Source organism: Oncorhynchus tshawytscha, linkage group LG28 (assembly GCF_018296145.1).
Source record: "Oncorhynchus tshawytscha isolate Ot180627B linkage group LG28, Otsh_v2.0, whole genome shotgun sequence".
Lineage (NCBI taxonomy): Eukaryota > Metazoa > Chordata > Actinopteri > Salmoniformes > Salmonidae > Oncorhynchus > Oncorhynchus tshawytscha.
Window position 1 is genome coordinate 28088637 of NC_056456.1, and position 16139 is coordinate 28104775.

At 48.9% G+C, this 16139-nt stretch overlaps 1 protein-coding gene, 1 non-coding gene and 1 pseudogene across 12 annotated transcripts in view; all 3 read right to left on the reverse strand.

The window, feature by feature from the left end:
• Positions 1–16139, reverse strand: part of LOC112226367 (eukaryotic translation initiation factor 4 gamma 1-like) — a 60484-nt gene that overhangs the window by 1548 nt on the left and 42797 nt on the right. For all 11 annotated transcript variants that reach the window (XM_042307782.1, XM_042307780.1, XM_042307779.1 and 8 more), the window contains 9 exons: positions 9869–10176; positions 9515–9639; positions 8540–8712; positions 6634–6759; positions 4592–4673; positions 2537–2635; positions 2168–2305; positions 1608–1689; positions 985–1125 (listed from right to left, as the gene is read on the reverse strand). In XM_042307782.1, coding sequence (XP_042163716.1) covers positions 985–1125; positions 1608–1689; positions 2168–2305; positions 2537–2635; positions 4592–4673; positions 6634–6759; positions 8540–8712; positions 9515–9639; positions 9869–10176 — 1274 coding nt within the window. The remainder of the gene's footprint in view (positions 1–984; positions 1126–1607; positions 1690–2167; positions 2306–2536; positions 2636–4591; positions 4674–6633; positions 6760–8539; positions 8713–9514; positions 9640–9868; positions 10177–16139) is intronic.
• LOC112227393 lies at positions 788–918 on the reverse strand. Its single transcript, XR_002949859.1, has one exon. It is a non-coding gene; the product is annotated as a small nucleolar RNA SNORA3/SNORA45 family (small nucleolar RNA).
• On the reverse strand, positions 1426–1545 carry LOC112227407 (annotated as a pseudogene).

Here is a 16139-nt window from a genome sequence, read left to right on the forward strand (position 1 = left end):
GTGAAGGGAGGGTGACAGGAAGAGATGATGGTTAAGCTTCATAATCATGACTCATGAACATTGATAGAGAATAGCCACAACATTAGCTAGGCACAGAAAAGCAAATCAATATATACTCCCTCCATCCCATTTCTTACTCACACAAACCACCAAAGCTCATTTTAAACAAAAAGAAAGTATCTATATATATATATATTTTTATAAGACTAGACAGTTGGCTGGAATGTGAAAAACAAACTCTACGCAAAATGTGAAGAAACTGCCACGATGTGGATATTCACTATAAAAACAACAACATTAGAATGGAGGTTCTGAGCCTCTCGAGTGGCGCTCTAAGGAACTACATCGCAGTGCTTGAGGTGTCACTATAGACCCGGGTTAAATCCCAGGCTGTGTTGCAGCCTGCCGCGACGGGGAGACCAATGAGGCAGCGCACAATTGGCCCACCGTCGTACGGGTTAGGGGAGGGTTTGGCCGGCCGGGATGTCCTACAAGCTCTAGCGACTGCTTGTGGCGGGCTGGACTCACGCACGCTGACTTCAGTCGCCAGCTGTATGGTGATTCCTCCGACACATTGGTCTGGCTGGCCTCCAGGGTTAAGCGAGCAGTGTGTCAAGAAGCAGTGCGGCTTTGGGGGGTCGTATTTCGGAGGACACACGGCTCTCGACATTCGCCTCTCCCAAGTCCGTAGGGGAGTTGCAACGATGAGACAAGACTAACTAACAATTGGATATCACAAAATTGGGAAGAAAAAAGGGTAAAAGTACAAAAAACATACAAATGTAGGTTCTGTATCTGAGCTGGTGATTGGCTGGGTCAGAAGAGACTACAGCCAATGAATAGGCAAAGATGTTTACTTTACGAGCACTCTAGCACACCAGCACAATGAGGTTGTAAAGGCGTGACTCTAGCCTCGCTATCCACAATCATACACAACCTCACAGAACTGAGGTGAGAGACACTGCGGTGCTATACTGTACTCACTGGCCGGTTGCTCCATGTGCACCATGAGGGCCTGGAGGGCATAGAGGGCCTGCAGTTCCTTCTTCTCGTCACTCAGGTACCGCTGCAGCAGCTTTGCCCTCTGGGTAATCTGCTCCACGTCCACCTTGTATGGGTTCTCACCTGGACGGAGGGAAGCAAGGAGAGACGGAGAGTGAGTGCCTAGAGAAACTAAGATTCAGAGTGCTTAGTCACAGTTACAGGGTTGCCGGTGTTATTGCAGGGTACAGTGAAAATGGAAGGTTCCGAGCACTAACATGCAGGACTAAGTGACATACAAAGGGAGAAAGGATGGATGTGTTTTTCCTCCTTAGTCTCCAACCAGTTAACCCTTTTCTTAGGGATATTAACCCAAAGTTAGACTGGCACAAACTACCAACACTCATTCTACACCCAACTTGATGTCCTCATTACCAATCAGACATAGATATCAGCAATTGAGGATAGAACCAGAAAATGGAAACGTTCTGCCACTGAAGACAAAGCACTGGACTTTATGTCCCTCCATAACACAGAGGACAGGGTGCATGCCAAGAAAGGAGGTTGGCGTTGTTAAGCTATGCAAACAGAAGGGCCCGAGATATGGGCTCGGAATGCATACTCACATATAACGGCTGACTGGCAAATGGATGTCATCAGAGAGCGCACAAACTGGTTGGCGGACGTCTGCTGTTCGTCCAGGTTGGCCTGTAGGTGAGATGATAAACAGTTACCACACAGAGACTGGTTTCCCAAGAGTAAAATGGTGGTGCCTAGAATGCAAATCAAACTCATTCAATTTACCTGTTGATACTCAGACAGTTGCATACGCGCACACACACACACACACCACCAGGCCACACACCCACACACACACATACCAGGACACACACACACACACACCAGGACCCCCCCCCCACGGACACGCACCCCCCACCACGGGGACACACACAAACCCCCCCCACCACGGACGGACGGACACACACACCCCACCACGGAGGGACACACACACCCCACCACGGACGGACACACACACCCCCACCACGGACACACACAAACCCCCCACCACGGACACACACACACCACCAGGCCACACACCCACCAGGACACACACACACACACACCCCCCACCACGGACACACACAAACCCCCCACCACACCAGGACACACACAGGAGAATACAGACCTGGACCCAGTCTCTGATGCGCTGGTTGTTAGCCTTGTCCTGGATCAGTCTGTCAAGCTGTTTGCTAAGCTCCTCCCCACTCATGGTTGTCTTCTGATTGGTCCCGTCTGACTTCTCCCCCAGGGTAAACTCAATTTTCTGGAAAGAGAACACACCATAGGATGACATTAAGAACACTATCTCTATGGAACACACACTCATAGAACGAGACAGTAAACCCATCAATGTTTCCTCTCATTTATAAAGGACAGTCATATTTTCAGTCGTCCATCCTTAAATGGCACAGTCAGATTGCGTGGCCCCAACTAAACATTTCATTAGCAAATACTTACAACAGATCAGCAATAAACCCCATTGTCCCCCACTGACCTGTTCAGTCACAAACTTGTTGACATCCTCGTCCTCTGGCAGGAAGTCTCTCCAGTTGAGCCCCGCCTCCATCCACATACCGCCCACCTTCTTATGGGTCTAACACAGAAACAATATTTATATACACACACAGCATATAAAACACAAGGAACACCTGCTCTTTCCATGACAGACTGACCAGGTGAAAGCTATTATCCCTTATTGATGTCACTTGTTAAATCCACTTCAAATCAATGTAGATGAAGGAGAGGAGACAGGTTAAAGAAGGGTTTTAAAAGCCTTGAGACAATTAAGACATGGATTGTGTATAGGTTCCATTCAGAGGGTGAATGGGCAAGACACAAAATGTAAGTGCCTTTGAACGGTTTGGTAGAAGACACATAGGTTAGACTGTCAAGAAGAGCAATGCTTCTGGATTTTTCATGCTCAACGGTTTCCCGTGTATCAAGAATGGCCCACCACCCAAAGGATATCCAGCCAACTTGACAACTGTGGGAGGCATTGGCGTCAACACGGTTCAGCATCCCTGTGGAACACTATACCTTGTAGAGTCCATGCCCTGACGAACTGAGGCTGTTTTGGGACAGGGGGTTCTAATGTTTTGTACATTCAGTGCCTCCAGAAAATATTCATATCCCTTGACTTATTTCCCATTTTGTTGTGTTAGCCTGAAATCAAAATGGATTAAAACAGATGTTTCTCACCCATCTACCATATTGCCAAAGTGAAAACATGTTTTTTTGAAATTCTAGCAAACAAATGGATTGAAAATGAAATAGAAATCTCATTTACATAAGTATTCATACCCTTGAGTCAATACGTTAGTCACCTTTGGCAGCAATTACAGTTGTGAGTCTCAAAGAGCTTTGCACATCTGGATTGTACAATATTTGCCCATTATTCCTTTCAAAATTCTGCTCTGTCAAAACTGGTTGTGGATCATTGCTAGATTTTCAAGCAGATTTGAGTAAAAACTGTAGCTTGGCCACTCAAACCACTGTCTTCTTGGTAAGCAACTCCAGTGTAGATTTGGCCTTGTGTTTTAGGTTATTGTCCTGCTGAAGGTGAATTCATCTCCCAGTGTCTGGTGGAAAGCAGACTGAACCAGGTTTTCCTCTAGGATTTTGCCTGTGTTTAGCTCCATTCTGTTTATTTTTTATCCTGAAAAACTCTCCAGTCCTTTGGGACTACAAGCATTCCCATAACACATTTTATTGAGGTGTAACTACAACGTTGTTGATCCATCCTCAGTTCTCCACTCACAACCATTAAACTCTGGTACTGTTTCAAAGTCACCATTGATCTCATGGTGAAATCTCGGAGAGGTTTCCTTCCCCTCCGACAACTGAGTTAGGAAGGACGCCTTTTAACTTTGTAGTGACTGTGTATTGATACACTATCCAAAGTGTAAAATGAATAACTGCACCATGCTCTAAGGGTTATTAGCTTCTTCTTTTTTACCCATCTATCAATAGGTGCCCTTCTATGCGATTTTTTAACTCCTGAACTTAGACTTGCCATAACAAAAGGGGTTGAATACTTATTGACTCACAAAATTTTAGCTTAAAATGTTTTATTTATATATATACATATTTTTTTTTTTTTTTATAATTCCATGTTGACATTATGGGGTAGCATGGCCAGTGACAAAAATCTCAATGTAGTCCATTTCTTATTCAGGCTGTAACGTCAAAATGTGGAACAAGTCAAGGGGTGTGAATACTTTCTGAAGGCGCTGTGTGTGTGTGGTCAACACATACAGACATCTTCAAATGTGCACAATGCACCACTCATGGACATGTTACACACATTTCAAACACATACAAAGTTGTATATCTATCTGGTACAGGGTTCTTCAACCCTACCGTCCTGTAGGTTCACTACAACCATAATCTAGCGCACTGGATTCTAATAATTAGCTGGTTGATAAGCTGAATCAGGTTAGTTACTACAACTGGGGTTGGATTGAACACCTACAGGAGGGTAGCTCTCCAGGAACAGTGTTTGAGAGCCCTGATCTAGTATAATACACATGGTGTTCATACAGACACTCACCATTTCTTTACAGAGTAAGTTGAGGATGTGCACCAGCAGCACACCGGCCTTACGCAGGGGAATCAGGGGCTTGGAGATCTCTCTGTAGACGCACATACAGCAGCAAGGTTATTGGGCACACTCTTCAAGTAGAACTGACAGCGTTTTAACTACTTTGCAGATATGAAACAAACAGACAATCATAATCAGTCAAAAATATCAAATTCCCAATGTATGCTACAAAACCAACTTCAGAAGAGGTTTTAAAAATAGGTTATATTTGACTCAAAATGTCTAATTACAAATTTACCAATAAATATCTTGGAACTCCAACAAATATTGCTATCAGGTTGTAAATCCCATCTGTCCTGGTACATCGCTAACTTCCTTTAGCCATTCAGGATGCTCTGTTTCAGGTTCAATTACTCAATATTTTGGACAAAAAGGGACGGATGTAACCAGGGCTGGGTATGTCTATACAATCAAACTAGCATAGGCAGGCAATGATCACAAGTCAGTTATAACATGGGCAATAGGCTAGCTTATCTATATATTTAGCCATTTATTTTGCAAGCTAAAAACACAGAGCCCAACGTTAGCTAGCTAGCTGTTGGGAGGGTGTTATTGGACGAGTGGGTTCGTGGCTGCCTTTTCCTCCCATAATGTTTTTCCAAGGTTACAGCTAGAGATGTAGGTGTCATGTGGTAAGCTGGCAAGAAATGTGAATTCATTTATCTAGCTATACTGAACTTGAACGTTTGTACAAACTACGGCAATTACATTTGGATTTTTTATTTTATTTTTATTTTTACTTTGGCTATTTGAAATGTCAAAATAAAACGTAAATAGCGTCCAACCTCTATCACCGCACAATCTACAGTAATTACATTTGTATTTAACTTTGGCCTTTTTCTATGACATTTCTTTCATATGTAAAAAAATAAATGTTGCCTGAGATTGTATTGATGAGGTCCCTGAAACAGTAACAGTTGGTTTAATTCATGCAAGTGATATGGGGTGGAAGCTATTGAAGTTTTTAACAAGTATTTTTTATACATTAAGAAAATACATTCTTTGAAAACAGTCAAAGTAAAAAAAATACAATAGCAATTGCCATAGATTGGACAGGTGAGGTCCCTGAACTACTCATGGACGCAATTGAAGTTCTCTGTAAAGTGAAATAAAATGTCAAAAAATTAATTGCTGTGGATTCTAGAGCAGAGGTCTCTGAACAAAATCATACTTATTTGAGAGCTATATGTCATGTAGGCGTTGCAGTTTTAAGACGGTCCCTTAACCCTCTGAGCGGGGGAGAGCAACGCTTTACGAATCTACTGTTCCCTCGGTAGCGTTTAGCTCATCTCGCTCTGGCTAAGAGTTGTTGCACAGGTAACTGAGGGAGAGCACCTACCTTTTCATGGTTGTTTGATCAATATGACTGTTAAGTTCCCAAATATAAGAGGACTCCCAAGTGGTATTGACATATTTGCAGAAATCCATTCAGGTGTATTTTGGCAAATGTGTTCTATTGATCTAAAGTCGGCTGTTGCTACTGCCTGTAAACACAAAGTCCAGTTCAAAGTGAATGATGACGTGCCCGTGTAAGTAGCTTCATTTGTCGCTAGAATCTTTTACCAATAGAAGTCGCTGGAGGGGTCTGAAAACTTGATAAATATTGTAGGCAACACTTGCCGTGTGTCAAATGGCTTATTAGCATATAAGCCTACAGTAGCTCTGATTGGCTATAGCGCACTGGTCTACGTGGACTCCGGTCCTGGACAAGACAGATGTTTTTATTAGGATGTATTTACTGCAGTATCTATTCATTGTCCAAACACAGGTCAGCTATCTCATTCTATATTGCTATAGAATTTTCACAAATTCCTATCTATACGTCATTCCCAAACATTCTATGAATTTATGAAAAGTGAAAATGACCATCTCTTGTCAGATAACTATTCATCAATAAGTGAAGCATCAGTCAAAGCCTTCTGGCATCAACACTTACATGACAGTGACCTCCAGAGTTTGGGCCTACGCAGCCTATAAAGTCTGGGCCTCACCTGAAGAGCTGTCCCATGGGGATGCCTCCCTCGTGGAGCATGGGGTTGATGAGCTCAGACAGGTATTGCCAGATGTGGGGGATGTCTATGGCCATGTCCTCAGCCACCTCCAGGATCTCTTGGAGCCTATGATGAAAACACACAACCAGGTGAAAACCTTACTCATAGCATACACACATGCACTAACATTGACCCTTCTAAATTATTTTCTCTAACAAGCACACAGTACATTTGTGGCACTGCTCTGTCGACACCCAATAGATGTGGGAGTTTATCAAAATTGGCAATGCTCTGTCGACACCCAATAGATGTGGGAGTTTATCAAAATTGTTTTCAAAATTCTTTGTGGTCTGTGTAATCTGAGGGAAATATGTCTCTCTAATATGGTCATACATTTGGCAGGAGGTTAGGAAGTGCAGCTCAGCTTCCACCTAATTTTGTGGGCAGTGTGAACATAGCTTGTCTTCTCTTGAGAGCCATGTCTGCCTACTGCGGCCTTTCTCAATAGCAAGGCTATGCTCACTGAGTCTATACATAGTCAAAGATTTCCATACATTTTGGGTCAGTCACAGTGGTCAGGTATTCTGACACTGTGTACTCTGTTTAGGGCCATATAGCATTTTAGTTTGCTCTGATTTTTTGTTAATTCATTCTAATGTGTCAAGTAATTATCTTTTTGTTTTCTCATGATTTGTTTGGATCTAATTGTGTTGCGGTCCTGGGGCTCTGTGGGGTGTGTTTGTGAACAGAGCCCCAGGACCAGCTTGCTTAGGGGACTCTTCTCCAGGTTCATCTCTGTAGGTGATGGTTTTGTTATGAAGGTTTGGGAATCGCTTCCTTTTAGGTGGTTGTAGAATTTTCTCCATCCAACCTCACTGAGCTCGAGCTGTTTTGCAAGGAGGAGATACCCCAAGCGACTTACAGCTGTAATCGCAGCAAAAGGTGGCGCTACAAAGTATTAACTTAAGGGGGCTGAATCATTTTGCATGCCCAATTTTTCAGTTTTTGATTTGTTAAAAAAGTTTGAAATATCCAATAAATGTTGTTCCACTTCATGATTGTGTCCCACTTGTTGTTGATTCTTCACAAAAAAATACAGTTTTATATCTTTATGTTTGAAGCCTGAAATGTGGCAAAAGGTCGCAAAGTTCAAGGGGGCCGAATACTTTCGCAAGGCACTGTATGAACTTTCATGTGCCTTAATAACAAACTTGTAACCCGTCTGTAAAAACTGATAAAATTGTTAAAATTACGAGCCTAGTTGGTTTAGCCACGGAATAAAGACCGCAACCTTCCCACTAGCCATGATTGGTTGAGATAATGAGTGGGCTGGACATGCCAAGAGACGAGTTCGGATTGGTCTGCCATGTAACACGCTTCTGCCTAGAATGAGCTGGTCAGTATGTGTAGGTAATCCTTTCTAACGCAGCTTTAAAAAATATATATATATATATCACGTAGTAGAACTGCATAAGTGTTGCTCTCCACTTTCTGGAGGACCGAATTTTAAAATCAGTGGAATTAGAGTATGGTAGCTAAGGAGAAAATTCTGGCGTTTGATTGCAAATATGCAGACGGAGTCGAAGACACAGAAGGCTGTGTTGTATAAAACACCTGTCTCCGGATTACATCTTCAAACTAAGGGCAACCATGGCATCTGTGACAGAGAGGGAGAAGCATCCATCCATGTATAACAGGTAAGAGAGTCTAGCTGGCTACATTTTCAGATATTATGCGTTTAAAATTGTCAGAAAGTGGTTTTCTTTTTAAATTTCTCCCTCCCTCCCACCCAGCCCTCTCTCTCCCTACCCCCCTCCCTCGCTCTTCCCCCTGACCTCCCCAGTCTGTCTCTCTCTCCAGCACACAACCTGGTCTCTAGGGAAGTACTACACATACTCTCCCTTACCCTTTGTAGTACTCTGTTGTGGGCAGGGTGCCAGCCTTGATGAGCTGGTGCAGCAGCTGGCCCATGCGTTCTCTGGCGATGGCGCTGCGCTCCAGAGTGTTCTCCAGACCGTTCCGCACAAACACAAAGAGCAGCGGGGTGCTGTTCAGCTCCACTACACACTGCAGTGCCTCCTACAGGGCCGGACAGGAGTTTAGTATACAGCAGTTAGCTTTACTATGGCCTCCAAATGTGTGTGTGTATATTTGTCATTGACCTGAAACTGATGATGCGTGAGTGAGCATGTCATTGAGATGGAGGTGTGTGTACCTTCATATCATTGAGATGTGTGTGTGTGTGTGTACCTTCATGTCATTGAGATGGAGGTGTGTGTGTGTACCTTCATGTCATTGAGATGGAGGTGTGTGTGTGTACCTTCATGTCATTGAGATGGAGGTGTGTGTGTGTACCTTCATGTCATTGAGATGGAGGTGTGTGTGTACCTTCATGTCATTGAGATGGAGGTGTGTGTGTACCTTCATGTCATTGAGATGGAGGTGTGTGTGTACCTTCATGTCATTGAGATGGAGGTGTGTGTGTACCTTCATGTCATTGAGATGGAGGTGTGTGTGTACCTTCATGTCATTGAGATGGAGGTGTGTGTGTACCTTCATGTCATGAGATGAGATGGGTGTGTGTGTGTGTGTGTGTGTACCTTCATGTCATTGAGATGGAGGTGTGTGTGTACCTTCATGTCATTGAGATGGGTGTGTGTGTGTGTGTGTGTGTACCTTCATGTCATTGAGATGGAGTGTGTGTGTGTGTGTGTGTGTACCTTCATGTCATTGAGATGTGTGTGTGTGTACCTTCATGTCATTGAGATGGGTGTGTGTGTGTACCTTCATGTCATTGAGATGGGTGTGTGTGTGTACCTTCATGTCATTGAGATGGGTGTGTGTGTACCTTCATGTCATTCAGATGGGTGTGTGTGTGTACCTTCATGTCATTGAGATGGAGGTACTCCTCGATGATGGCGCTGGACTTCTTCTCCAGCTCCTCCTCGGTCACGGCCGGTTTGGTCGGAGCATCGGGGGGAGGGGTGGGGGCTGTCTCACGCTTCACTGCACAGATACAACACAAACCATAGTCAGATTAACACACACTAGTATATACTAACACAGACAATTATACATAACCACACAGTTATACACTAACACACATCATACACTAAGAGTGTATAAATGTATCCAATGTGAGCGCATGCGTGGATGTGTATGCGAAGGCAGTGTGTCAAGTTGCATGTGTATGTGTTGTAGTGTGTGTATGCAGTCTGTGTGTATAATCTCGTACCAACAACCTCCTTGCTGGGAGCCCTGTCCCGGCTACCGCTGCCTCCCCGGCTACGGCTGCCTCCCCGGCTACGGCTGCCTCCCCGGCTACCGCTGCCTCCCCGGTCTCTGTCGTCAGTCATGCTGGCTACGCGCCGGACGGGGGGTTCTGTAGGGGTGCAACTATCGCCCCTACGCTCCTCTGTCTCACGGCTAAAGCTGCGCTTAGTGATAGGGGGGCGGGTGTCGCGACTGCCACCACGCTCGTCACGACTGCTGTCGTGCCGCTCGAAGCGGTCAAACCTGTCCCGGTCACGACTGGAGCTGGACCTACAAAAGAGGGGGAGAGAGAGAGCAAGCTTTACGATGGGGGGGGGAAGAGCGTTACGAGAAAAGGGGGAGCGTTACGAGCGCGAGAGAGCGATCGTTACGAGCGCGAGAGAGCGATCGTTACGAGCGCGAGAGAGCGATCGTTACGAGCGGGAGAGAGCGATCCTTACGAGCGGGAGAGAGCGATCCTTACGAGCGGGAGAGAGCGCGATCCTTACGAGCGGGAGAGAGCGCGATCCTTACGAGAGAGAGAGCGCGATCCTTACGAGAGAGAGAGAGAGCGATCCTTACGAGCGGGAGAGAGCGCGATCCTTACGAGAGAGAGAGCGCGATCGTTACGAGAGAGAGAGAGCGATCATTACGAGAGAGAGAGAGAGAGAGCGATCCTTACGAGAGAGAGCGCGATCGTTACGAGAGAGAGAGAGCGCGATCGTTACGAGAGAGAGAGAGCGCGATCGTTACGAGAGAGAGAGCGCGATCGTTACGAGAGAGAGAGAGCGATCCTTACGAGAGAGAGAGAGCGATCCTTACGAGCGGGAGAGAGCGCGATCCTTACGAGAGAGAGAGCGCGATCCTTACGAGAGAGAGAGCGCGATCCTTACGAGAGAGAGCGCGATCGTTACGAGAGAGAGCGCGATCGTTACGAGAGAGAGAGAGCGATCGTTACGAGAGAGAGAGAGCGATCCTTACGAGAGAGAGAGAGAGAGCGATCCTTACGAGAGAGAGCGCGATCGTTACGAGAGAGAGAGAGCGCGATCGTTACGAGAGAGAGAGAGCGCGATCGTTACGAGAGAGAGAGAGAGAGCGCGATCGTTACGAGAGAGAGAGAGAGCGCGATCGTTACGAGAGAGAGAGAGAGCGCGATCGTTACGAGAGAGAGAGCGCGATCGTTACGAGAGAGAGAGCGCGATCGTTACGAGAGAGAGAGAGAGCGCGATCGTTACGAGAGAGAGAGAGAGAGCGATCGTTGAGAGAGAGCGATCGTTGAGAGAGAGAGCGTCGTTGAGAGAGAGCGATCGTTGAGAGAGAGAGAGCGATCGTTGAGAGAGAGAGCGATCGTTAGGAGAGAGAGCGATCCTTACGAGAGAGAGAGCGCGATCGTTACGAGAGAGAGAGAGCGCGATCGTTACGAGAGAGAGAGAGAGCGATCGATCGTTACGAGAGAGAGAGAGCGCGATCGTTACGAGAGAGAGAGCGCGATCGTTGAGAGAGAGAGAGCGATCGTTGAGAGAGAGAGAGAGCGTCGTTGAGAGAGAGCGATCGTTGAGAGAGAGAGCGATCGTTAGGAGAGAGAGCGATCCTTACGAGCGGGAGAGAGCGATCCTTACGAGCGGGAGAGAGCGTCGTTGAGAGAGAGAGAGCGATCGTTGAGAGAGAGAGAGCGTCGTTGAGAGAGAGAGAGAGCGATCGTTGAGAGAGAGAGCGTCGTTAGGAGAGAGAGAGCGATCCTTACGAGCGGGAGAGAGCGATCCTTACGAGCGGGAGAGAGCGATCCTTACGAGCGGGAGAGAGCGATCCTTACGAGCGGGAGAGAGCGATCCTTACGAGCGGGAGAGAGCGATCCTTACGAGCGGGAGAGCGATCCTTACGAGCGGGAGAGAGCGATCCTTACGAGCGGGAGAGAGCGATCCTTACGAGCGGGAGAGAGCGATCCTTACGAGCGGGAGAGAGCGATCCTTACGAGCGGGAGAGAGCGATCCTTACGAGCGGGAGAGAGCGATCCTTACGAGCGGGAGAGAGCGATCGTTACGAGAGAGAGAGCGATCGTTGAGAGAGAGAGCGTCGTTGAGAGAGAGAGAGAGCGATCGTTGAGAGAGAGAGAGCGTCGTTAGGGAGAGAGAGCGATCCTTACGAGCGGGAGAGAGCGATCCTTACGAGCGGGAGAGAGCGATCCTTACGAGCGGGAGAGAGCGATCCTTACGAGCGGGAGAGAGCGATCCTTACGAGAGAGAGAGCGCGATCGTTACGAGAGAGAGAGAGCGATCGTTACGAGAGAGAGAGCGCGATCGTTACGAGAGAGAGAGCGCGAGAGAGAGAGCGCGATCGTTACGAGAGAGAGAGAGCGCGATCGTTACGAGAGAGAGAGCGCGATCGTTACGAGAGAGAGCGCGATCGTTACGAGAGAGAGAGCGCGATCGTTACGAGAGAGAGAGCGCGATCGTTAAGAGAGAGAGAGCGCGATCGTTAAGAGAGAGAGAGCGCGATCGTTACGAGAGAGAGAGCGCGATCGTTACGAGAGAGAGAGCGCGATCGTTACGAGAGAGAGAGCGCGATCGTTACGAGAGAGAGAGCGCGATCGTTACGAGAGAGAGAGAGCGATCGTTGAGAGAGAGAGCGATCGTTGAGAGAGAGAGAGCGATCCTTACGAGCGGGAGAGAGCGATCCTTACGAGCGGGAGAGAGCGATCCTTACGAGCGGGAGAGAGCGATCCTTACGAGCGGGAGAGAGCGATCCTTACGAGCGGGAGAGAGCGATCCTTACGAGCGGGAGAGAGCGATCCTTACGAGCGGGAGAGAGCGATCCTTACGAGCGGGAGAGAGCGATCCTTACGAGCGGGAGAGAGCGATCCTTACGAGAGAGAGAGCGCGATCGTTACGAGAGAGAGAGAGAGAGAGCGCGATCGTTACGAGAGAGAGAGAGAGAGAGCGCGATCGTTACGAGAGAGAGAGAGAGAGAGAGAGAGAGAGCGCGATCGTTACGAGAGAGCGCGATCGTTACGAGAGAGCGCGATCGTTACGAGAGAGCGCGATCGTTACGAGAGAGAGAGCGCGATCGTTACGAGAGAGAGAGCGCGATCGTTACGAGAGAGAGAGCGCGATCGTTACGAGAGAGAGAGAGCGATCCTTACGAGCGGGAGAGAGCGATCCTTACGAGCGGGAGAGAGCGATCCTTACGAGCGGGAGAGAGCGATCCTTACGAGCGGGAGAGAGCGATCCTTACGAGAGAGAGAGCGCGATCGTTACGAGAGAGAGAGCGCGCGATCCTTACGAGAGAGAGAGAGAGCGTCCTTACGAGCGGGAGAGAGCGATCCTTACGAGCGGGAGAGAGCGATCCTTACGAGCGGGAGAGAGCGATCCTTACGAGCGGGAGAGAGCGATCCTTACGAGAGAGAGAGCGATCCTTGAGAGAGAGAGAGCGCGATCGTTAGAGAGAGAGAGAGCGCGATCGTTGAGAGAGAGAGAGAGAGAGCGATCGAGAGAGAGAGAGAGAGAGAGAGAGAGAGAGCGCGATCGTTACGAGAGAGCGCGATCGTTACGAGAGAGCGCGATCGTTACGAGAGAGCGCGATCGTTACGAGAGAGCGCGATCGTTACGAGAGAGCGCGATCGTTACGAGAGAGAGAGCGCGATCGTTACGAGAGAGAGAGCGCGATCGTTACGAGAGAGAGAGAGCGATCGTTGAGAGAGAGAGCGATCGTTGAGAGAGAGAGAGAGCGATCGTTGAGAAAGAGAGAGCGCGATCGTTGAGAAAGAGAGAGCGATCGTTGAGAAAGAGAGAGCGATCGTTAGGAGAGAGAGCGATCCTTACGAGAGAGAGAGCGCGATCGTTACGAGAGAGAGAGAGCGCGATCGTTACGAGAGAGAGAGCGCGATCGTTACGAGAGAGAGAGAGCGCGATCGTTACGAGAGAGAGAGCGCGATCGTTGAGAGAGAGAGAGCGATCGTTGAGAGAGAGAGAGAGCGATCGTTGAGAGAGAGAGAGAGCGATCGTTGAGAGAGAGAGAGCGATCGTTAGGAGAGAGAGAGCGATCCTTACGAGCGGGAGAGAGCGATCCTTACGAGCGGGAGAGAGCGATCCTTACGAGCGGGAGAGAGCGATCCTTACGATCGGGAGAGAGCGATCCTTACGAGAGAGAGAGAGCGATCGTTGAGAGAGAGAGAGCGCGATCGTTGAGAGAGAGAGAGCGATCGTTGAGAGAGAGAGAGAGAGCGATCGTTGAGAGAGAGCGATCGTTGAGAGAGAGAGAGCGATCGTTAGAGAGAGAGAGCGATCCTTACGAGCGGGAGAGAGCGATCCTTACGAGCGGGAGAGAGCGATCCTTACGAGCGGGAGAGAGCGATCCTTACGAGCGGGAGAGAGCGATCCTTACGAGCGGGAGAGAGCGATCCTTACGAGCGGGAGAGAGCGATCCTTACGAGCGGGAGAGAGCGATCCTTACGAGCGGGAGAGAGCGATCCTTACGATCGGGAGAGAGCGATCCTTACGAGAGAGAGAGAGCGATCGTTGAGAGAGAGAGAGCGCGATCGTTGAGAGAGAGAGAGCGATCGTTGAGAGAGAGAGAGAGAGCGATCGTTGAGAGAGAGAGAGAGCGATCGTTGAGAGAGAGAGAGCGATCGTTAGGAGAGAGAGAGCGATCCTTACGAGCGGGAGAGAGCGATCCTTACGAGCGGGAGAGAGCGATCCTTACGAGCGGGAGAGAGCGATCCTTACGAGCGGGAGAGAGCGATCCTTACGAGCGGGAGAGAGCGATCCTTACGAGCGGGAGAGAGCGATCCTTACGAGCGGGAGAGAGCGATCCTTACGAGCGGGAGAGAGCGATCCTTACGAGCGGGAGAGAGCGATCCTTACGAGAGAGAGAGAGCGATCGTTGAGAGAGAGAGAGCGATCGTTGAGAGAGAGAGAGAGCGATCGTTGAGAGAGAGAGAGCGATCGTTGAGAGAGAGAGAGAGCGATCGTTGAGAGAGAGAGAGAGCGATCGTTGAGAGAGAGAGAGCGATCGTTAGGAGAGAGAGAGCGATCCTTACGAGCGGGAGAGAGCGATCCTTACGAGCGGGAGAGAGCGATCCTTACGAGCGGGAGAGAGCGATCCTTACGAGCGGGAGAGAGCGATCCTTACGAGCGGGAGAGAGCGATCCTTACGAGCGGGAGAGAGCGATCCTTACGAGCGGGAGAGAGCGATCCTTACGAGCGGGAGAGAGCGATCCTTACGAGCGGGAGAGAGCGATCTTACGAGCGGGAGAGAGCGTCGTTACGAGAGAGAGCGAGCGTTGAGAGAGAGAGTTACGAGAGAGAGAGCGCGATCGTTACGAGAGAGAGAGAGCGATCGTTACGAGAGAGAGAGAGAGCGATCGTTACGAGAGAGAGAGAGAGCGATCGTTAGGAGAGAGAGCGATCGATCGTTAGAGAGAGAGAGCGATCGTTAGAGAGAGAGAGCGATCGTTAGGAGAGAGAGCGATCGTTAGGAGAGAGAGCGATCGTTAGGAGAGAGAGCGTCGTTAGGAGAGAGAGAGCGTCGTTAGGAGAGAGAGAGATCGTTAGGAGAGAGAGAGCGATCGTTAGAGAGAGAGAGCGATCGTTAGGAGAGAGAGCGATCGTTAGAGAGAGAGAGCGATCGTTACGAGAGAGAGAGCGCGATCGTTACGAGAGAGAGAGCGCGATCGTTACGAGAGAGAGAGCGCGATCGTTACGAGAGAGAGAGCGCGATCGTTACGAGAGAGAGAGCGCGATCGTTACGAGAGAGAGAGCGCGATCGTTACGAGAGAGAGAGCGCGATCGTTACGAGAGAGAGAGCGCGATCGTTACGAGAGAGAGAGCGCGATCGTTACGAGAGAGAGAGCGCGATCGTTAGAGAGAGAGAGCGCGTCGAGAGAGAGAGCGCGATCGTTAGAGAGAGAGAGCGTCGTTACGAGAGAGAGCGCGATCGTTACGAGAGAGAGCGATCGTTACGAGAGAGAGCGAGCGGTCGTTACGAGAGAGAGAGCGATCCTTACGAGCGGGAGAGAGCGATCCTTACGAGCGGAGAGAGCGATCCTTACGAGCGGGAGAGAGCGATCCTTACGAGCGGGAGAGAGCGATCCTTACGAGCGGGAGAGAGCGATCCTTACGAGCGGGAGAGAGCGATCCTTACGAGCGGGAGAGAGCGATCCTTACGAGCGGGAGAGAGCGATCCTTACGAGCGGGAGAGAGCGTCGTTACGAGAGAGAGAGAGCGATCGTTGAGAGAGAGAGCGATCGTTACGAGAGA